Source organism: Periophthalmus magnuspinnatus, chromosome 1, assembly GCF_009829125.3.
Source record: "Periophthalmus magnuspinnatus isolate fPerMag1 chromosome 1, fPerMag1.2.pri, whole genome shotgun sequence".
NCBI classification, from domain to species: Eukaryota; Metazoa; Chordata; class Actinopteri; order Gobiiformes; family Gobiidae; genus Periophthalmus; species Periophthalmus magnuspinnatus.
The window spans coordinates 28,672,844-28,696,817 of record NC_047126.1 but is presented as its reverse complement, the minus strand read 5'-3'; the positions used below and the strand labels follow the sequence as shown (position 1 = coordinate 28,696,817).

Genomic DNA, 23,974 nt, shown 5'->3' with positions numbered 1-23,974 from the left:
CTGTTGGAACCCTCCTTACGCTCCTTAGCTGTAAGATTCTGTGCAAGGCTCCGCCCACAAACACACGTCTTCCATGCTGCCACATGACAATTAATATACAGTAAATATACAAAAGTGTAACACAAAAGTACACAGCAACTTCACAAACTTGATAAGATGTGCAGTAGTTTCAGAAGCGGGATGCGTCAAAAACAAGTGAAACATACATACACGGTGAAGTAAAATACCTCCTCTTTAATGCCAATATCTGTTGCAACATATATGAATATCTATATAAATCCACAGAGCCTTATGATCAGAAACCGCCGGACTCAACAAATAACGTAGTATTTTGAATTTCTGATTTGAGTCGTAGTGTAAAACGACCCTCCTCGGTGTTGTGTCCACTTCCCCCACCCGCAGTGACTTCAGTGTGAAGGGTGGTCTGCCCCTAAGCCTCTGTGTGGGTCTTTGGGGGTGAAGCAGCTGTCATGGTCACTTGTTAGACACAGTTAACCCTAAAAGCGCAGCTGTCTGTCAAAGCCCCATTTCACACAAAGGTGTTGGTCTGAACTTCAACCAACTGCCCCACGGCCTGTCTGTTTGGAACACATGGAGGTGCACCTGTAACTTCAGCTGTGCTCCTGCATCATCTGATACACAGTGCTTTAATCAGCGTTTGATTGACATTTGGAGTTGCTGTTGTGAGATTTAAAGCTAATGTGGAACAGGATTGTGATGGAATTATTTGTATTTTGAGCTAAATTGGGTCTTTCTATTTTTATGTGACAGTAATTTGAGATGCTTAAAGTGACTGTGACGTTTGGGGCCCGTCTTCTGACAAAGGTTGAACTGGTCTATGCTAATGCACATTTTATTGTCCTTGTAGTTTTAATTTGACCCATCCTTAAATGCCATGAGGAGCATTCGACCGCACAGTGTAGTATCCAGGAACCTATCTACAGAAGGACTGGACCATTTAGGGTAAAACTGTATCTTTGCCTTTATGAAATAGATTTTTTCGTTGATTTTTAGTAGTTTTTTGTTGACTACGTTGTGTCCATGCAGATTGATTAAAGGGAAATTATCAAAGACCAGTGCTAACTATGATATTTTGTAATGACATCCTAAATGTCAGCAACAATCCGCAGATCATCACTTACTTTACTTATTACGACAAAGATACGTGGCATGTTTCAGCGTATGATCTCTTCTTGTACATCTATATATGTGTACAAGTCAATTTTAGCTGAGTCCATGTGAAAGATGTGCTGCTGAGTGGGGGGGGGGGGGGGGGGGGGGTCTTTTTTGATTAATGAATTTCATGACACTCTATAGCTTTGAAGATGCTTCTGAGGTCGGTTGCTGAGCAGAGGCTTGTTGTTACCTGCCACTTAGACTTTTCAAAGCAACATCTGAACACGGCATGACCACTATACTATAAGTGTGTATATAAGAAAAATATATAAAGATGGCCAGAAGTGGGAAGAAATTCTGTTGGAATAGGCTTTGGGTTTCAGAATGATGAAAAATTAGGACTGTTACCATAGCAACTAACAATTGAAAACAACATATGTTTTGAATGAGTCCTCAAAACGCTACATATAAGAGAGATTTATGTTTAAAGTTTTGACCACTCATAGCAAAAATTAAAAAGGGAGTTTTTTGGATTTATGGGAATAAAGGACACCGTCAGTTAACTGCCTGAGATACAGAGTACACACTTCTTCAGTACTTTAAGATATGAGTCACCTTTGAATCTCCCTGTTTTCAAATGGGTGTGATTGACAGGTGCATTAGCCAATCAGGGGCACGCATGGTCCATATCTGAAAAAATAAAGAAACAAAATATCACAGGGAGCTGAAAAACGTGATGTATTTCTGCAGAATCAATGAGCAAAGCACAAAAATCTGAGTTGAGATCAATTCGATTTTATTTGTAAATCATGGATGACCAATGAGCTCCTTCGTTTCATATGTGTCACTGAAAAAATCAAATCACATTGCACGATCATATTTGGCCGGGCTTGAGACGCAGCAGAGGACAGAGTGATATCAATCTGTATAAACGCAGAGATATCTTTTTGAATTTGCGAGACAACATCTTTAAGGGAGTTTAAATTGAGAATTTTTTCTTAAATATCAGAAGTGGGTCTTGCAGGAAGTGATAATTTGCAGATATAGAAATTCTGAAAATGCAATTTGCATTTGGAATTACAATGTTCTCTGTACAAAACACGGCAGTAAAACTTTTATTCACACAAACATTTTAGAGAATACTTGAGAAACATTTTAACAAGTGTTAAAATGAGACTTTTAACTGATAAAGCAAGAGCAATTAGACCTAAATAGGTTCATTATTTTTTCATAACATTATCTGTTATTATCTATATTTAATCCAGAAATACTTCAGAGACCCTTTCTTAGTCTGTTTAGTTAAGTTAGTAAACTGCACTTGCACAAAACATATCATTTCAGCTTTCAATTTCCCAAAATACATTTACTAAAAATAAGATTTATCAAAACTATGGGCTGAAATGTCCTCTTTTTATTTTTAAAAACACAGGAAGGTACACTTGTTTGTGAACATTTTGTAAAGGCAGGGCTCTAATTACAATTGAGATGCTGCGTATGGGGGTGTAATGTCTGTCATCAGATCAAAGGAGCATCCTGCTCTCCAGAGCAGGGCCAGAGCAGATGTGCCTCTGTGAGCTCATACCTCAGGAGAGAGGGCTGTGGACATCAGCAGCTGGCCTCACCATTGTAAGCGATAGCCATCATGACATCACCTCTTCCTGGCTCAGACCCCCACACTGATCTGCAGGGCAAAAAATAGAGCACTCCTCAAACAAAGATGATGACTGATAGTTTGTGGCAAAAATGAGCACACTGGTGCACTAAAGACCATGGGGTCAAATGTCAAAGAGCCAGCGAGAAAATGACATTTGTACTATTTAAATGTATTGATTTGTTATGTGGAGTTTTTTAGTTTGAAAAATAACATTTATTAAAAACTGAAATGACAAGAAGTAAACATTTTACACTGTACATCATTTTCCTAAAAACGCCTGCAGACTAAAATGGACACCAATTCAAACTGAATCTGTTTCTGAATCCTGATTTAGTCTCATTATAAGTGTGAACAGGCAATAGACAGTGGAACATCACATCTCAAATACTGCCTGATTGTTTTAGTAAATATAAGGAGAGGTATAACTCATGTCTAGAGGGATCATCTGATAGACATTAGATCAGGGAGCTCCAACCTTTTCCCAAGGTGAGCTACTTCTACAGAAAGAAACAGGCAGAGAGCACATGAGCCGAAAAAGGTACCAGCCCCTTTATAAGGGGTCAATTTGTCTATAAACATAAACCATAAATCTATATATCAATGCCCAAAATGAGACATTTGCTGTGATAACAGAAGTATGATGAATTAAATTTAAATCACTCACACACTTGTATAATTCCTAAATCTTTTGTGGAGCTACGTGGAACAGGGTGGAGAGCTGCTGGTAGCTCATGAGCTACAGGCTGGAGACCCCATTCATTAGATTGATTATTGGTTGGGTTTTGACTATTCCCATGTCAAAGCTGAAGCATATCTCACAAAAAATCATTTAGGGACTTCCAATTAGACTAATGCTGATTTCTTACATTTTGGTGAATTTTAGGTTTACTTTTTATTTGTGGGTTTGGAGTACAAACTGGTCCAGATTCTTCTCAGAATGGTTATTTGACTAAAAATAAGTGGGTTACAGCTTTCTCTTCAGGTTTTACATGTCCATGAGGTCGATCGGTCGATTCCCTTTTATGAAGAAAAAAGTGCAAGGGCCCCGAACCTCTCACTCTATGTTCTATTTTGAGTGATCCATGTTATCTCATCTCAACTGACATGTTTGTGTGTTAGTTGTTAAGTTTTTCCAACTTAACAACTACAAGTACACTGTGTGCAGTTCAATCAATTAAATAACTTGACAGACAATTTAAGGAAGGAAGAGTTAGGCGGTCCGGTGATTAAAGTACATTTTTTTAATCACCGGACTTTCTCTTTGCACGTTTCAGAAAGTAATTATCATTTCCATTTTTACATTGAGCTTAAGCATTCAACAAACTTAGTGAGACTTGAGCTGTGCTGGTGTGTTGGGGCTATGGACACAAATACAGTATCGTCTGCAAACTTCACCATGAGACAGCAGGATTCATTGGTCCAGGATCGTTGAGTGTCCAGGATGAATAATAAGGGAGACAGGACACAGCCCTGCAGTAATCCTGTTGAAGTGCTCCAGTTGTCAAACAGCATCTTGTTTACAGACACTCTCTGTGGCGTCTCACAGCCCTCTCACATAAAAGGTCTCAGAGCCATAGAAATTTGAAACTGTACAACAACTGAAAATGTTTGATCAGTTTTTTTTGCCAGCAAGTGTTGCTGCAGCATTGCGCTGAATCTAAATGAAAAAAATCTGCAAACAGAAGTCTGTGCACAGAGCCTGGTGTGTTGTGCTTGTGGATAGTGTTGATTAGGAGGATTTTTGCATCTTCCACACCTGTCTAAGCCCAGTATGCAAACAGGAGGGGATCCAGATGGGACCCCACAGCTGTAGTGATGTTCTCCGTGATAATTCACTTCAGAGCTTATGTCGGGGTTACTGGCTGCAGATCGAGTTGCCTACTCAACATGAACAATGCACTCAGCTCCACAGATGGGTTTTACTCAGCGTGTACATCATCAGCATCCTGTCCTGATGTGACAGACTGACAGCACAGCAGAACATGAGCAGACCTAGTCCCTGATACAGAGCTAACCACAATGCCTGTCCTGTGCTCACGGCCCTGGACCGTGCCGTGTCCAGAACATTCACTGTGGAGGTGTCCTGCTGAGTGTGAGGAACTGTGTGGTGCTGGGTTCATGTCCAGAATAAACCAAGACTACCATGGTCCAAGAGACACTGAATGTGCTGTGCCTCAGCTCCACAAGCTCATTTGCTTGTTGTGATCTAAGAGATTTTCTTAAAAGCCTTGCACCCAATTTCTTAGTCTGTCAATATTTTTTCCCAGAACAAATATATTGTAAAAGCAGCTCGTTAGGTCAAAATATGTCCAAAATAAACAACAGATGTTCAGCTTTTCAGCACTAACTTCACTGTGGTTCTGACCACAGTGAAGTTAGTGTCCCGTTTGACATTAGTCTTCATAAGTCCGAGAGCAGCATTCCCCGACTGTGCTCCACCCGTTATAGTAGAGTGCAGAGAGAAATTGTAGTAAAAGGTGTTGTGAGGATTGTTGTTACTGCCCCCACACTTAAGGTTAAGGTACTTTTTATTGTCCCCATAGGGAAATTTGTCCTTTGCATTTGGCCCATCCTTGAATGCTGCTGGGGCATCTTCTTCAGAGCAGTGAGCACCACAGTGCACTGCTCAGGGACCCGTCTGCCTGATCTTGTTGCTGGTCTTGGTCAGGACTAACTTAGCTGGAGAATTTGACCTATGGTGTATGTTTTGGGGGAAACTAGAGTGCCCAGAGGAAACCCACCCAGACACGGGGAGAACATGCAAACTCTCCCCCAATTAATTATTGGATTTATATAGCGCCTTTCATGACATCCAAAGCAATATTTACCGTGTATTATTCATTCACTTCACACTTAGTGGTGGTAATCTACTCCTGGGACCACAGCTGTCCTGGGACAGACTGACGATATGTTTATACATACTTTCTCTTAATAATGGCATTTTCCAGAGTATTACATCTTGATTTAACATAACAAAAGACAAAATTTAAATCTTTCAACTGGACAAATCATTGTAGGAGTGAAGACGTTTGGCTGCTCATCCAAGACACTTCTTCAGTTCTGAACTGAATTGAAGAAGCGTCTGTTTTTGTCTTTTGCTGTGGATCAGACCTGGTTGACTGAGGGATTACACAGACCTCTTTATTTAACATTAAAACATATAAAATAGTATAATATGCAATCTGCTTTTTCTTAATTAAGAAAATAATGTCATATATATCAGTATTAAGATATTTGTTTTGACAAAAACACAATTTGAAGAATTATTCAAGTAGTTTTCAGCAGTACTCATTTATTAAATTTCACCTTTTTTCTCTTATAAGAGAAGAGTAATCATTTTGGTAATACCTATTGTTTTAGTGATTAGCAATATATAAACCTGGATCAAGTCATTAAGAGTTGGGAAATTATATCTATAACTTTGCAACATGTGTCTATTTCTTGAGCAAATAAAAAATAGGCCTTTATCAGAATATAAAATGCACCTGCGGAATTCTTTCACTAGGTGGCAGAATAACACTGCCTTCATTGTCTTCATCACTAGACTCAGGCTCAAGTCAAATTAATCTGATTATGAGGCCTACTTGGTCTCGTAGCTTGATAGGCGACTTTAAATTTGATTTAATTTACGCAGAAAGTCCCAAAAAGGTGACCTTAATTGGAACACTAAAGACCACTCTTTTGAGTAAAACACAGTTAAGATCTTTATATTTTAGATTTTACTAAAAGTTTCACAATTGAATTCCCTTTTTTAGGTTTAAAATTTTTTTCCGGGTTGTAAATCATGTCATCACACCAGAGAATGCATCACAGCTACCATCATCCATATTGTACAGCTGAAACCTCTTTAATGTACACAGGAATTATTATTTGACCAAAAAAAATAATAAAAATAATAAAATAAAAAAAATAAAATAAAATAAAAAAATCTTTATTTTGTTGAAATGATGTTGATGTCTTATGTAAATTGTGCCTGACTTTTGGATTGACTTCTCCCTGGTGTGATGTTATATTTGATGCAATAAAATACATTCATTCATGCAAGCCCCTTTTGTATTCCATGTATACTAAAAAAAAAAAAAAAAAAAAAAAAAAAAAAAGTATTTTTACATAGTTTGACACTGCGGTTTTAATCAGTCCAAAAAAAAAAAAAAGGGTGTTAAAAAAAACAAAAAAAATGTAAAGACTGCACATGAGGTCATTGTCCAGTAGATGTCAGTGTTATACTGTTTTGATGGACCCACAACAAGCTTCTCAGTATATACTTGAGCCACACACAACTGCTTATAAAATTAAAATTAAAAGGGACACTGTGCAAGTTTTTTAACAGGAGGGTCTGAATTTTCCTCAGAATTTCATAAAACCTAGAAATCACCATGGAGACAAGGCAGTGACTCCACCAAACTAAGTGGTTTTGGCAATAAAACCACCTGTAATAATGAATAAATGAATGATAGATGACATTTATACCATACTGTGGAACATTCCAGGCAAAGCAATAAGATTTTTATGAGACAAACAGGTAGTGTGGCTTTAATTAATCAAAACTGTGACATGTATTCAAAAAATAAAAGAATAAATTATGATATACCTCTCATCAGACCTGTTGTAGAGCTTTTATTATATTCAGATTTTTGTTAAAGCAGATCTATTGCAGAATTGCCTTTTAGCCTTTTTAGCTATTAACCATGTTATAGTTGTTTTCCCTTCTCATTTACCCTTTCAAAGTTGTATTTGGAGTGATTTGTGCATGTTAGAGCAATTTTTAACAGCTTATTTTCAAGACGCCATTTTGCCGATTAGCCACGTTTTCACTGCGACTGACGCCATTGCTATGTACTCCGTTCTCCAATTTTATTTTCTATATTGGCGATATTTGTAGGATTCTGCAGATGACGTTTACGGTGACGTCAGCTCTCATTTGGCAAAAGTTAGCGGACTTGTTTCTTTTATTTAATTGCATGGATCTATTAATCGTTTTATATGAACATTGTGATTTGAAATGTGCAAATGATCCACGTGTGTCATAGATTATAACTATATAGCACCCCCAAGCACAATAAGTCTTCTTTAACTTAATCTGAAATTGAGTTGAGTCATTTCTCATTACATATTTTGACTTTATTCGTGTCACCTCTGCACCCATGTTCTTTGGCAGGGCATAAGTCCATCTCTGTCTTCACACATCCTGTCTTCCTGTGAGCTCATCATGTACTGACAGGGACTTGGCCTGCTCTTCTCCACGGGAACGCCAAGAAAGCAGCCTGCCAGGAACGCTCTCATACATTCCTCCGCCATGTCTGGGTCAGTGCCACCCAAGGGTTCCTCGTGCTGCCCGGGACACCTGAACTAGCACTGGGAGCGGCGGAGGAAGAACGTAGAGCTACAGCTGGAGACGATTCTACAACGAGCGCTCTGTTTGGTCCCCCAACACCAAACTAATTAAAAGCCCACCACCGGCCCTCCCCTGATGCCATATACAGTAAGTGCACACATGCGAAGATTTATATGCCATACATTTTACAGCTATGAAAGTGTGTCGTCAATAGCCCTGTTGATTTCAGATGGTTATTCGGGGACACCAAATTTATGACCAGAGGAAAGAGAATCAGACTTTTACGCAAGTGATTTACATACTTGCATCATTGCAGGAAACAGCAGTGGCACTAGTGGTAGGAGTAAATATTTGAAGTGGATTTACAAAAGTACACGTTTTCCTTAAAGGTACGCTGGACCCACGTCGCATTTTCATTTCAAATTTCACAAACATGACCTTTCTGCGTCCCCACACATGGTCAAAATAAACATAAAATATAGCTTTTTACTGATTTACTACACTTTTTAAGCTGATTTTAACAGAAGGAGCTTGACCAGTCTCTCACTTAAGTTGCCAGGTCCAATATCTACATCCAGTTGGTTAAAACCTAAAAGAACTCTCTCTGATCTGAATCGTTACTACCTAAACCCCAACATCTGCAGCTCTGTGAGTGAATTCTGGAGATTCTAAGTTTTCACATGATGCATGACCTGTCTATATACTGAGAAAAAGCTGTATGTGTTCTCTGCATACAGGATAAGGCACTGGCAACCTAGGTGTATTTGTGATTGTACTGTGTATTTTAAACTAGCAAGACTGCAGGCTGTACTGTACCTTTAAGTACTATTTGGGTGTATGGGCACAGTCGGGGTATGAGTAGTGGCTGAGTCTAAAATATTTAAGCCCTATTGCATTATATAAATGTATTTAAATTTGTCTATACTCATTCTATGAACCACATCGTAGAAAGTGAGTAATGAGGCTGTTGCTGTGCCCACCAGCTATAACCTCTAACAGTTACACTAAAGTATAAAGTAGTGACTTCTAAGAGAGAGAGAGGTCCTTTACTCCTTTAGTCCTGGCCACTTCCCTTCACCTCGTCCGAAGCGGGCATTCCGATATAGATTAGCCCGTAAAATCTTTCCTGTTCTACGGAGGATAATCCCGAGAACAAGGAGCGCGAGGCTCTAATATTAACAATGATTTAGGCACTGTGGATTCCGGTCAGGTTAGGCCTCCACTTTCATGTTATGATGTGAACGTTCCACTTATTACAGCTACCTTCTACAGAGAATTAAAGTTGACAGAAGAAAGGATCACCGCCACGGCTTGAAAGGACATGACGAAGTAAGAAGTGCGAACATGAATACCCAGCGGTGAACTTTAAAGATGTTTTGGGGCTTAAATTCTTTCAACACTGGGCTAGCTTTAGGCCTCACACACAGACCAGACCTGAATAACTATTAAGGACAATTACCAGATTTGTGGGGTCATAAAAATGTGACTCATATGTATTTACACGCCGCAATGGGGGACTGGGGGACAGTGTTCAAAATAGGGATAATGGCAGAGGTTGCGTGTACTGCGATGATACAAAGAGTCAGTCCAATACTTTGTACCGCAGCGGTTGGAGCAGCTGCCAAACGCTTGGACTGTTCAAAATGAAAGATATTGTTTTGTGTGTGGAGTGTGTGGTCTTTATAAGATGATCCCAATAGTACAGTGTATCTCTGCCAATCAGTGTGGTTACTTTCTTTTCCTGTTAGTAAAACTCTCCACTTGTCACTTGTTGTTTGGCCTCATCTGATGGTCATCACTCACATGTTGTACTGTGCAGAATGAAGCTATAGCTGCAGTTTTCAAATCCATCTGAGAACCCGTGACCGTGTATGTGATTTCAGTTTCTAAAGGTAATCATTTAGTTAAAGCAAAATCGACTTTTCAGAGCTTTTAACCATGTTATAGTTGTTTCCCTCATCATTGACTCACTGAAAGTTGTATTTGAAGTGATTTGTGCATGTTTGAGCACATCTTAATTGCTTATTTTCAAGTTGCCATTTTGATGATCGACTCCCATTTTCACAGCCACCGGTACACACCCACTTCTCCTGTACTTCTCCAATTTGAATTTCTTAATCAGTGAGGATTTATCAGTAGGATTTGCAGCGTTGCATAGTAAATTTGGTATAAAATGAAAGAAGTCTGCATCTCGCTAGCATGACGTGCAGCTATCCATCGCAGATTCTGACAGCTGCAATGCTCTTTGTTGTGATGACGTTTACGGTGACGTCTGCTTCCATCGGGCACCGCAGTTTTCTAACGCGTATGTCAGTGGACTTACATTTTTTTAGATGAATATTGAGATTTAAATTATAACATAATGATCCACGAGTGTCATAGATTATATTAAGTGTCTTACATGAGAGATGAAACCATGGGGCACTCTGGCCTCACAGCATAGTACTATATCTTTATGTGTTTGCAGTTTTACTTCCTGTCATATTGATTGTTGGCCTCACCTTTCTGTCTTTCACCTGTGTGTCGTTCCTCTGTGTGTGCATATATACCATGTGTCTGTGTTTGGTTTTACTTTTGGTCATTGTTTATGTTACATTAAAGAACTTTTCAAGACCTGCCCTTTTGTTCGTGAGTTATGGTCTGATATGGGTTTTTTGAGCCAATAATTATCTGATATTTGTATCCTTCTTGTGGTCGATACCATTATTAAGCTTTTAAAAACCATTTGCAAGGACTAAATTTATGTTACGTTAGAGTGAAGATTAGAAATGAACTTTTTGCTTTTGTAAAAATGACAAATTCATATTTTCACCCATTTATCTGATGCACTGAGGACAAACTGAGAATGACACATGAGCATACAAAGACTGGAGTACTGCAGAAAAAATACAGGTGACAAATATCAGCTAAATTTTCGATATTGACCCAATATGACATCTGTTAAAAGAAATCCTAAGATATCATTGATGCGACTGAGAAACCATACAAACATACTTCTCGGCCCGAGCAGCATATTCTCCTGTAATACAATGAAAAAGAAACACTGGCACAGATCAGTAACCACCTTTGTCGTGAGCCACCTTGAGCAGCTGTGTATATGAAATATCTTATCCCCTCTTAGCGTGAATGAGGAGTGAAGCAGTATTTTGAAAGGAGCTGTAGATTATGAACATTATTGTTATTATGTGAAACTGAACACCCCCCCTCCTCAGGTTACATTAGCTCATTAACTCAATCTATTTTAAACTTGAAAACAGCTATAACAAGACTTAGGAGTCCAAACACTGGCTTTTTCTACAAGACTAGCCCGCATTTATAGTTGTATTCAGTCAACCGTGAAACATTTTACAGTGGTATCCGTCCCGACTGTAGAAATGTGGCTGCAATAGGAACATAATACCAGCATTAGCCGTGGAAAAGGCTGCTCTGATGCACAAGAGGGGGCGAGTGGCTTATTTCAAGGCAAAGTGAATGGGACAGTGTGGTCAGAACAGGGCTCTTGGAGGTTTTACAGTTCGCTTCAGACTACGTGGGTGGCACACTTGTTCTCCGCATCTCTGTGCTGTTGTATTGTCATTGGCCCCGGTGCACTTGTCAGCAACGTTGCTCACTTTCTCTACAAATGTTGATTTTGCTTCACGGAGAAAGCCGAGAGGGAGGGAGAGTTTTGATTGGTCAAGTTGCTACGGCCCCGGTGTCGCTGCCCATGTCCAAATTCCTCTGACATGTTTATTGTTGCCTTTTATTTGGCCTACTGTTCAGATAGCCCCTCCCAAGTGCAAAATCCTGTGTGTCATGTAAACACAGTTGAGAAAATAACAAGCAGAAGAAAAGATTTGCCCCAGCCCCCTCTGGCGTACCCACCACTTGTTGCCCTTTATTCGGAGCCTAAGTGCCTTGGCATTAAATCGTATTATTTTTCGGTAAATAAACTGGATTCTGGTTGGAATTACACACAACTTGGTGTGAGGTCCTTTTCAGAGCGAGGCCTGGATCCCTTTATCTAAAATGTTTTCTATTTCAGCTTTAGAAAGACACTTTTGACTGCTTTGAAAGGGAGAAAGCAGGTTTTTCTTGCAGTTCTCGGGGCGAGGTTGGGGATTTCTCGGGGCACTGTGGTGAAATTTATTCCGAAGAGGCTGTAGTTTTTCCTGATTTGGTTCTTTGTTGTATGTAAGTTGTTCCAGGCCCTGTCACAGACACATTCTGTTCTGTTCTGTTCTGTGTGTCTGTGTGTGTGTGTGTGGGTGTGCGTGGGGGTGTGTGTGTGTGGGTGTGGGGGTGTGCGGGTGTGTGTGCGGGTGTGTGTGTGTGTGTCACCTGCTATTGGAATGAAAGGGTCAGAAGCAGAACACAGCTGCATGCCCTCAATGCAGGCAAAATTACACACAGCGCCCCCTACAAATCCCAAAAATTAAACATTCAGCTGGTTTGTTTTTGCGATCACTGGTCTGACAAATACTCAAATATAGACTACTTTATTATTACACTATAACAATTATTAACAAAACTTTGTGGGGGCCAAGTTAAAACAGACAAAGGGCCAAAAGCAGAAAATGACCAGGTTAAAATGTTAATAGATATAGACCAGTCCAGCAGTGACAAGTTCAGACTAATGCGCACACAGCATGGTCATGATTAAAAATAAATAAATAAATAAATAAATAAATAACATTTGTTTGTAGACAGCCCAGATTTGTTCTTTATATGTTCATTACAAGTAATACAAGTCAATGTCAGACTTTCGGCTCCAACTCCACTATTTTGGTGCTTCATGAAATAAACCCAAAATGCCATTGCCAAACTGTTGTGGCCTGTGGATTAATAGCTTGCATAGCGTTTTTGGGTCTTTTTAAATGATGTGGTTGTTACCATTTATTCTAATTTCTTTATTTTCAAATTTCTAATTGCTATATTTTCCTTTTAAAATGCAGAAGATTTGTCAGAAGCACTTTCTCCCCCTTTTCACTCAAACATTTGCGGTGCACCTAAACTAGGGGAGCAGTCCCTGGAGCACAGGACTTTCAGTTCATATAAAACACATTGATAGTCTATCTGAATTGTACCAGATCAATATTGCAAAACAGCATATATATAACATTAGGTTTTGCCCATCTCTAATGTATGTCTTGGGCACTCACCTCATAACATAACTATTCCCCTCACAGCAAGAAGCCGCAGGGTTCAAATTCTGGCCTTTGCAGGGTCTTTGTGTGTGTTCTGATTTCCTCTATAAACCCAAACATGCACTTGTAAGCAAAACCTCCTGTTAGATTCTCTAAGTGGATATCAAGGATGCATTTCTCATGTAGACTACCTTTTTTCCTAACACTTTGCACACCCTGTTGCAGCCCCATAATCACCACCCACCATCATTAAACCTATTATCTCCAACTGGTGCAATTCCCTCTTCCGGGGTCACTGTCAAATTACTCGGAAGGAAACTTCAAATTGACCTAGGTGAAAACTTTCAAAAAAGAACCAACTTTAATTTCCAGTGAATGCAGGAAGAGGTTTGCAGACGGCTGCTGACAGACAGGCTGCTGGTGCTGGGTGGGTCTGACCTGTCTCTGCTCCCTCGCTGTGTGGTAGTCTGCCCTGCATGTGACTTAGGACTGAAAACATTCCCTGTGGCAGAACAGAGGAAGAGGGCAGAGGATCAACAGGAGCCAGGAAAACAGACGTCTGTGTTTTAGCAGCCTCCCCTCTCACAGCCAAGCACTTTTAATTTGAACTTAGTCAAATATTTGAGGAGCTTTAAAATAGTAGACTGGTAGCATCCTTTTATAGACTTTGTGGTTGTGATCTTTCCAGCAGAGGTCAGCCTTCATCAACAAAGTGTAATTAGGATTGTTTATTGGTCTGTTGATGATCACTGCGTTGTAGTACAAAATGTTTGTGGTCAAATGTAGAACAAAAAATAGAGTGTCTTGGCAACTGACACAATGACAAGGTGAAATACTGGTTGAGCTAACTGAACTGGCAACCTTCTGGTAACAGTGAAAGGGAGATTAAGGCTACACTGTAAGAAGTAATGGGGTAGTTTACTTCACAAACCTAAATTCAATTTCTACATTAAATTTCTAAGTTCTAAGCTATTTAAGAAATGATGCAAGTTATATATTAATGACTCTTTAATAACGAGTGCTAATTGTTCCTGCAGGACAACCTGAGTTATTACCACTTGTCATGTTTAACTTCAAGAAAACTTGAAAACCTTTCTTAAGCAAATGTAAAGTTACTTGTTTCAAGTTATCAACACAAAATGTATGTTATATTAACTGAAACAAGAAACCTATTGTCTTTAACAACAACTAAGTTATTTATTTTGGACCTATTTTTTCAAGGTGGGCTGACTCATCTTTTTAAGGCAGCAATAAATCTGTAACATTTACTTAACATCATCTTGCATCTATGACGCAGGATTGTAGGCCACACTAACTATGTGTTTACTACGGTAAAACTGCTTCAAATAGTTTAAAATGATACAAAATGCAACATATACATTTAACAGCAGGAAAAATGTCATGAAAGTCTTAAGTGATGTAATTTAATACACACATACATAAATGACAAATGATATATTAAAAACATTTCCTTTTATTGCAAAACAGGCCATGTTATAAATACAGGAATACACTTGTTTAATGGTGATATTTCTTTAGTGATAGCTCTATAAGTATGGTTTAAGTGGCTTGGTTCTTCTGGAGAGCTTGTAATGGTAGTACATGTGTGTTTTAGACTGAGGGGCTCTCCTGAGCCAGCAGGTGCGCCCGTCTCCATGGTAACTGTCCCGGCACTGGCAGGTGTACGAGCCATCTGTGTTGACACACTGTGCATGACGGCTGCATCGGTGAGTCCCGGTTAGACATTCATTTTTATCTGTGGAAGCACAAAAATTAAACATTAAATTGCAACTATCGTGCATTAGTGGAGTAAACAAGACTATCACTTAATGTATACTGTACAACACATTTTAAACACAAATAATGAAGCAGTAGTTTACACTATAATTAGTAGTACGGTAGTTGTACTAGAGTCAGTGCTATGCCATGGACGTGTGGTGAAGTTCTTGTGCACTAAAACTAACGTAATTCACCATTAAGCTTTAACCACAGTCTGAAAATCTGTCTTAAACCCTTTTCCAGAAGACAATACCACTGGTAAATATTAGATTATCAGTGCGTGGTATTGAGCTGATTTTGCTCGTCTGGCTGGAGGTCAGAAAACAGACAGGCCTCGCAGCTCCTGAGGCTATAGCTGAGTGGGTGAGCTCTGAGCGCTCATCAAATAAACATGTTTCTCCAGATCGAGTTGCCAGAGCACATCTTCACATGGTCTTGACTCCTGCTTCTGCCAATGATCACAGATGAGGACAACATGTGGAGGGCTGCTGTCTGCCACACGTTCAATCATGTTCAGGGCTCAAACACAACATATCAAGATGATAGGCAGAAAAGAGTTTACAGTCTGTGCTACATGACTCAAAATGTTGCTTTATTTTGTCAGCAAAATGGCCATAATAAGATAAGTAACTCAATTTAAATGTGCACTGTGCAACTTATGAAAGATAATTTGTTTCAAATTTTAAATGGGGTTGAATTTTTATGCATCACATCTGTTGAAGCAGATGTGGAGAAGATGGACAATGAATGTGAAATAAAGTTAAGAGAAATTAAAGATCTCATTGTTAGGATTTGGTGAACACGGCAGAATCAGAGGCAGAAAGTGTGGCGGCCATTGAACCTAGTGCTAATCAGAAGGGCCAAAGACCTGCAGAGCAAAAAGACCTCCCGTCTGAGATCAGTGACCTGGAGCAGATGCTGCAAAGACTGACTGACTGTGAAGAAAGCTAGGTCCATCCTTGCCAGAGTGAAGGAAGGCAGGCTGAGCTCTACCATTTCCATAAGTCATGCATTAAGACTGGCTGTAAAGTTGAAGGCAACCTCCCTGTCTAAGCTGGGAAGCCCTCCAAGAGCAAGGCAGCGCAAATGGATCAAGGGAGGTAAAAAAGTTCCAGCTACTGGACAGTATTGATGATAGAACCATTCGTGACCTTCATCCGTCAACATACACCTCATCTGAGGACATGTTCAAAGCACTTGACAATCATTATGGCAATAAGACCTCTACTGCCATAGAGATTGCTGAGGAGCTCCAGAGACAAACACCTGTCACAAGCTTCCAGCCAAGGAAAGTCATCGACCTGATCCGATTGATTGAGAAAACACTACTAGATCTGAATGACCTTGACCAAACTGCTACCATTAAAAACCAGCTTGTCACGAAAGCCATAGAGAAAAAAACCTACGGAGATTCTATAAAAGAGAATAGAACCACAATGAAGTTTAGTAGTTACTCTTCAACAGTTTGGGTTGTGTGTGGGAGAGACAAGCACAGTCAATGAGTTTACTTCTGCAAACAATTTCCCACATTAAATCTTTCAGAAAAAAAGGACGCTGTGAGAACACTAGGGGCCTGCAAGAAGTGTCTCAAAAATCACAGTGAAAAATGTCCTCCAGAACTCGCCAACAAATTCTGCGATGCCTTTTGTAATTCTGTGACTGTGACTCTTGCAAGCTTTAAGTAATCATGATCTGCTTAAGGAGAAAGGCTTGAAGGAGTGGCTGGTCATCCTTACTGGAGTTGACATCCATCTCTGGTCAGAAGAGTGTCATCCTTATTGATCTCGCTTCTGATACAAATTATATCACTCACAGGGCAGTCAAAAGACTCAACCTTGAGAAGGTGAATATTTGACTTGTAATTCATGGTGTTAGAGGCAGGTATCCCAGGTTAAGGCAAAACACTATGTCTTGAAAATCTGACTACAAGCCAGTGATGGCACTTTCAAACCACAGCTGGTAATCTGCAGCATCAAACTGCAGACATTTGAGAACATGTGTCTGCTGAGAAGCTCCACAGGTTCTTTCTTGAAGTTCCTATTAACAAGTTGGTGAAACCCAACCCATTGACTTCCTCATCAGCCATAAAGATGTCTCCGGTGTTGGAGACTAGGTGCTATAGGACGGACCACTAGTTCGTCGGATCACTGGTTCTCATCCTAAGCTGTTTTAAGGAAGTTCATTTGCAGCCAACAGTCCCAGAACACACTTTGCATGGTTCATACTACTACATAGTACTACAGTTACAAAAAAGGTAAAGCCCAAAAATCTGGGCAAACAGGTAACACTGCCAACCAGAGTGTTCTGTGACCTTTCCATCGGAAACAAATAAAAGGTGTGAGGTGTGTGGTTCAAGCCCCTGCTCGACTTTGACTTTGAGTACAGTGGATTATTGTTTGAACTTATTGTTTTGGGTAAAATACACAAAAATTACTTAGTTACTACATTTCACAACTGATAAAACACATATTCTGATTTGGGTTTTTTTTCTTAATTCATTTGGAAGTTAATTGGTTAAAGTGCAAAAATGTGCTTTAAATTTAAATGTAGTCGACTTTAGCTGGGAGCTCACATGTGTGGCAAAAGAATATTTAAGTTTGATAATGCTAAAGTAAGATTGTTAAAACTACTATTATTTAATCTGGGACTTTTGGTGATTTTGATTTGACTAAAATAAATGAAAAATTTAAGTGTAAAATTGTGATTTAAAAAGGAAAATATAAATGCTAAAGATATAAATACTGCTTTAAAAGCTGTTACTTAAAATGTGTTGCTTTTGATTTACATGCATATTTGCATTTACATTTCTGTGTCTCAAGTCTGTTCATTAGTGTGAATCCTACGTTAACTACAATCATCCTTTTTCAAGTTTGGGAGCTGCAGCATGAGTTAAACTTGACACTTAGAATTTTTAACTCTGAATAAACATGTTTAAATAGTTTTCATTCAAATTTTTTAAATATATATTTTCAATGTGTTTAAAGATTCAATATAAACTATATATTCCATACTTCCTAAGTTAGTTGATATAACTTACAACCAGGAAATGCTGTATCTGGCCTAATCAAAACCTCATCACTTTGACTTAACTGTAAGCTCCGCCCACAGAAGAAACGGGCCAATATGAAACAGGCGCTTCTGTCCTCCTCAGTCTCATGCCTTGGCAATTTGGATCTTTGCTGCAAAATTTTTCACATAATAATTTTACGGATGGAGGAGTTGCAACCTGCTTGTCTCAGGGGCAATGTAATTTCTCTGTCTGGAATGTCCCACAGTATGGTATTAAAGCATTATGCCTTTATATTCCTCTCCAGAGATTTGTCCTGTAACTTGACCTGGTGGATGGAGACCAGCAGGTGACAGACTATCCATCAGAAATGTTAGAGTGTACCTTAAAGTTTGATATGGAATAGACATGTTGGTGATTTGTATCCTGTACCACACATTTCCAGTTTTTGTGTACTTTAGCCAGACCCTTTACCCACTTTGTTTATATGAATGTGAGATTGGTGGTGGTAGGAAAAACCATTAGTGGAGTCTTAGAGAATGCATCTGTCTTACCCAGAGTAGCTGTGGCTTTAAGCAGAGGAAATTACTTGAGACTTGACTCAAACTTTGAACTCGACTTGGCACTATGGACAATGTGGTACTCGCTTTGATTTGAAAAGTCTGAGTGCTTTACCTCGACACTGCACGGATCCCTCCAGTGTGCCCATCACATATCCATCCTGGCACACACACACAAAGCCCCCAAAAGTGTTGCGGCACGTCCTCCTGGGTGGACAGACATGCAGACTTTGCTCACACTCATCGACATCTGTGGAAGAAACATGTAGCCCATGAAACAACAGCAGCACATGTCACAGTCAGATGAGCTGTAGCCCCCAAGAATTTCACCCTGACCTGGCTTCTGAAGACACTCAAAACAATAATTAACCTTTAAAGTCTTGAGATGTACAAATGAGCACCTTAAACACAACACCACTTTGTTGTGAGTGTTTAAAGGGGGCTAGAGCAAAATGCCTGACATGGAGCATCCGTTTACTGTTACACTGAGGTCATAGGCAAAGAAATTTGACATAAACCTGCTTGCAATATTTTTTTTCCAGACTTGAACCTCGGGGTTCAATCACTGGCATCTAGTTTGAGTCAACGGACGACTCTGGTGGGCTAGAGCGGAGCAGAGCGAGCTGAAGCTCAAGAGGGAAAAGATGTTTTTAAGACAACAGAAGGATTTTGAACAGAGAAATAAGGCATTAATCTCCACAAAATCTTAACATTTTATAAAGTGTAGGTGCCCCACTGACTGAGCAGGAGCAGTTTGTTTTACATTGCACTATGGGAAAAATGCTGCCTGAGCTGCAGAGGATTTTTCACTCCAGTACCAATGAACTGGCCACAAGTCCAATTTGCAACAAGTATAGGCTAGAAATAACCTACCCAGATATTGGAGTGGAGTCATGGTTTACTGTTAATTGGATTCTCACAAGTGTCACATGTTGAATTATCTTCCAACCAGAACAAGTAGGACGACAGCATTATCCTTATCAGGACAGTATCCCAGGGGCGTGAGAGTAAAAAGCCACCCTCATCCTGATCAAATTTTGAGCTGACAAAATATCTGTTTTTAGAATGTAAAAAAAACAAAAAAACAAATGACCTGGTAAAAAAAAATCTTAAACCAAATGTTCTATTCCTTCTTGTCACTGAATGTATTCCCACTGCAGTGTAGTGAGAATGTGTAGCAGGCGTGAGAGCGTGGCTTCATTACAGGACAGAACTGTCTTTAAGCAACTCAGAGAGCAACTCATAGAGCCTTTGGTCAGAGCCAAGTGTTGAAGAAAGACAAGAGCTGTGTTTGTCTTTACTTCAACTCTAATTACAGAGCACAGCTCTGAGACAGGTGGGCTGTGGAGCTCAGAGTCCTGGTCACTTTGTCCATCTAATGTGACCATCCAAGTAAATGTAGCCATGCAGTTCAATGATTATGTATTCCCTTTAAAGGCAATGGTATATTTACATTTTAACTGTATGTCTGATCCATTGTCAGGGCTGGACTGGGGCACTGGGAGCTTTCCCAGTGGGCTGATGTACTTTTTGTGCCAGTCACTGTCAGACCTGTGCACCGTGCACAATCCTGATGTAGCACCTAAGTGGCTCGTTCTCTTTTAGCTTTAACTGTATATACTTTACTCTTAGCTCACCACGGCCCGGCCCGATGTAGATGTGGTCCTGACCCAGCCCTTTGTCCCCAAGGCTGGCCCAAAGCCAACAGGGCAAGGCTGGAGCTGGAGCACCAGCCTCTGCCCTGAGGAGCAGCATGCTCAGAGTTACTTCTGGTAGTGTTCACTGAACTCACGCTGAAATCAAGGCATTTTGTGAACACTAGGAAATGTTTCCAAGCTCATAAAGGCATATTATACTCAATGTTCACACCAGTTTTTATTTTACATTGATAGTCCACATGTTTGTGTTGTTTTGGTTGTTTGTAGCTAATTGAAAGAAAGACGTAAAATTCCATGCGACACAATCAAAGTGTTTACCTCCCAGTCCAGCCCTGTCCATTGTGTAATGTGTGTAGTAAGCACAGTAGGGCTGCACATTTAATTAAATCAAAATCACAATTTGGACTCAGTTAGACAGCAATTTTTTCAAGTACTATAATTTCCTTCACAAACATGTTCTGAAATGTGATTGTTATATTAGTTTGTCAGTTCATATGTCAGTCTGTTTGTCAAATTATCTGAATTCCTTTAAAATATAAACCTATAAATATAATCTTATTATTAAAACATAAATCACAAATCCAATCACAATTGCAATAATTGTCAGAAAAAATCACTTTGTGGAGCATAGGAATGAGAGCATGTTGGTATCCACCTTCACAGGTCTTGTTGTCCGCAGCCAGGTGGAGGCCGGGGGGACACAGACAGCGCATTGCTCCCCCTCTCTCTATTTGGCACCCAAACTGGCAACGCAGAGAGGAACAAGCCCGCCCTCCTAGAACATATCCAGAAACCAATGAATGCACAATACAGTTTATTTTGAGAAGAGCCCATGAAAGGTTGGGCACAGTCAACATTTTATATGTTCACCATGTTGTACACAGGGCCAAAACTCCTTTAATTACACAGAAATTATTTGAATTAATGTTTAAAGGGTCATAAAAATATGTACATGTAAATTGAGCCAAACTTTTGAATGGAATGCAAATGTTTTAGAACTCTGCAAAGAAAAGTTAAGAAATATGTTGAAATTACAGGAAGCTAAAAGCAACTTGATTGGTGTAAAACTATCTTTTATATTTACTGAGGATATTACCCCACTTAAAATACAACTTGAGTTAAAAAGTCTGAATGCTTTTAGCTTCTGGATGCTAATCTAAACTGTATGTGTCTGGTTTAGCTCGTAAAGGTGGGTAAATGGAACATGGCCCTCTCCAATTGTGGTTTAATGACAGCAGATGGTCTTAGTTGAAATCAGATCCAACATCAGAATGGTCGTCTGTTCAGGCCCGTACAAACATTTTTTTTCCTGCGATATGGGAGATGACTCACTGTAGCAGGTGTAGCCATCTGCGCCGAGCGTGTAGCCAGGTTCACAGTAACAACGATAGCTACCGTGTGTGTTCATGCAACGCTGGGAGCACGGCCGGCGCACCAAACCGCACTCGTTCACATCTGGAGCCAATAACACATAGCATTCAGTCACTACACACGCAAATCCATATGGTAATTCATATACTCCATTACACGCAGGTGATTTTCATAATGCATACCTTCATTGCAGAGTGATCCTTTAAAGCCGTCAGAGCAGGCACACTTATCTGGGCCCACACATACGCCGTTCCAACATGGCGTCCGGCACAGGGCTGAAAAATACAAAACAATGAAATATTTAGAACTAGAGTAACAATGCATTTGCTATATCTGTGGTTTTATTAACAAGGCTGAAGTGAGGTACAGTGGTTGGACATTTTTTACACATTTAGTTCAGATTTTTTTCATTTTCAGTGTAGAAAGTGAAAGGATACGTAGCTATTGTGCACTACTATTTGCATCATACTTGTTTGGTCCTGGTTTGAGCCCAGTTTCATTCTGACTGGATTGGTTTGGTCCTGTTTTAGCCCCTGGTGTCACCTCGGATCTACATACCTTTTTCAACCAAATAGGCCTATCTATATTTCTTTCTGTCGTCATGTTTGTTTTATTTGGGCACTTTACCTTTGGCTTTGACCCAAACCACAGTGCTTCCCTCTGATTGGTCAAAACCACTGATGGCTCTGACCCAATCGTGAAAGTTGGGACAGATGGGGCCTTTGCGAGTTTGTGAATTGATAAATATTGCAAGAATTCATCTTTCTGGCCAGCCCTGTTTAGTCCGGATGTAGACTTAATTTGGTCCTGGTCTAGTCTAGCTCAAGATCTGGGTTTGATTAAAGTACCATTTTTCTGATTTCCAACGTCTTCTGTTGAAAGAGCATTGTCAAAAGACGTTTCTAATGCTAAAGGTGAGTTAACATACCCAGATACGGTTGTGACTGGATTGGATTTATTGTTTCAGTGAAAGTCTTGGAGACAGAAATGAGGTCAGTCATAAATCACACCTTTCTTATCTGTGCCCTTGGATTTGAGGAGCTACCCTGATAACCTTTGACCTACACCTCATGTGCTATTTGCTGTGGTCAGTAAAGCTTTTTCAGTGTAACTTACGCTGACATACACCGTCCACATTCCTCCATCCAGGGCAACAGGAAGTCAGGTGACCATAGCTGCACAGTCCAGACTGCGTTTGCCCTCCAGCAGGTCCTTCAGTGCCCCCCATAGACCTGTGCGGGCTGGGACAGAAGGCTACAGAATCAGTAATCTTTAAGTTTTCATGTTTTTCTAATTATGTATCCTAGTTTTACCTCAGTTAAAGTTGAGAAGTACAAAAATACAAGAAGTAGCGATGAGTTCTACCTCTACCTATGTCATCAACACCGAAAACTAAATCCAAATTACGCACAAGGAAGGCATTTTTCTGGCAGTTTAAACAACAAAATGAAGGTGTCGTCATTATGTTTATTAGTCAATCATAACTATCGCACAATTTAGAGACGTTCGATTGGCCCTTGTTGCTCATCCTTCAAACTCTAGTGCATAGTTTTTTCACACACATAAATACAAATAGATATAGAACCATATTTAGTTTAGTTTAAGTGAGATTTACAACGATTCTGTTTACAGTTCATCCCAGCCAGGTGCAGTCTTGTTGATATTGTTGACATACTTACCATACACGTGTCATGTCGTGATGTACAATCAGGCATTTTCGCTGGTTTTTGCACGTCGGTTTTCTTCAGACCCTCAGAATGAGTCTTCAAACTTTTAAGAAGGGCCCATATTGCTCTATTTTCTGATCTCTGTTATAATGTTGTATCCACTAACCCTGCATATATAGGCTGAGTTCTTCTCTCAAAAAACGCTATGCTTCATCTTGTGACATACAGGAAGTGCTCCACTGTGTTTTTAAACTCCACACACCTTCACTAGATTCATTTGGATGATTTCAGCCCTGGAATTGCCAATCTCTACTGAACTAAAGGTAAAAGATAGCTGTTAACTTCAAAAACTACTGTTCCTCACATCACAAAGTGGAACAGAGCATTTTGAGCTTTGGAGAAATAGACAGAATAATAATAAAAAAAGGGATTACTCAAATGTGTGAATGAAACAAAACACAACTCCAGGTATATTTTTGAAGCGGTAACAACATTATAACATGGTTTAAAGCTCACAAGAGTCAATTTTGCGTAATATAGGACCTTTAAATGTCACCTATGCGCAATTGTGGCCTGATTATAGCATCAACAATTAAGAGCATTACCATTATTATGATTTTTTCAGGTTAAAAATCATCAAATTTTACTACACCTCTTAGAACTTTGGACTACATCTATAATTTCCAAAACATGATAATCCT

General features: G+C 39.6%; 1 protein-coding gene across 1 annotated transcript; it reads right to left on the bottom strand.

Annotated features, from left to right (window-relative positions):
- Nucleotides 1-14,724: 14,724 nt before the first annotated feature.
- Nucleotides 14,725-21,986, bottom strand: LOC129456238 (nephronectin). The gene is made up of 6 exons (XM_055221682.1): nucleotides 21,974-21,986; nucleotides 21,789-21,881; nucleotides 21,568-21,690; nucleotides 20,891-21,010; nucleotides 18,693-18,827; nucleotides 14,725-14,987 (listed from the first exon to the last, which is right to left on the bottom strand). Exons 1-6 carry the CDS (start codon nucleotides 21,984-21,986, stop codon nucleotides 14,779-14,781), a joined length of 693 nt encoding a protein of 230 aa, XP_055077657.1. The 3' UTR covers nucleotides 14,725-14,778.
- Nucleotides 21,987-23,974: the final 1,988 nt, after the last annotated feature.

Bases quoted from the DNA above. Each gene is read 5' to 3' on its own strand.
- LOC129456238 (XM_055221682.1), bottom strand. The intron at 18,828-20,890 runs GTGGATACCAAC...TTTCTTCCACAG, and splicing joins GGACAACAAGACCTGTGAAG to ATGTCGATGAGTGTGAGCAA. The intron at 14,988-18,692 runs GTAAAGCACTCA...GTGCTTCCACAG, and splicing joins GGGATCCGTGCAGTGTCGAG to ATAAAAATGAATGTCTAACC.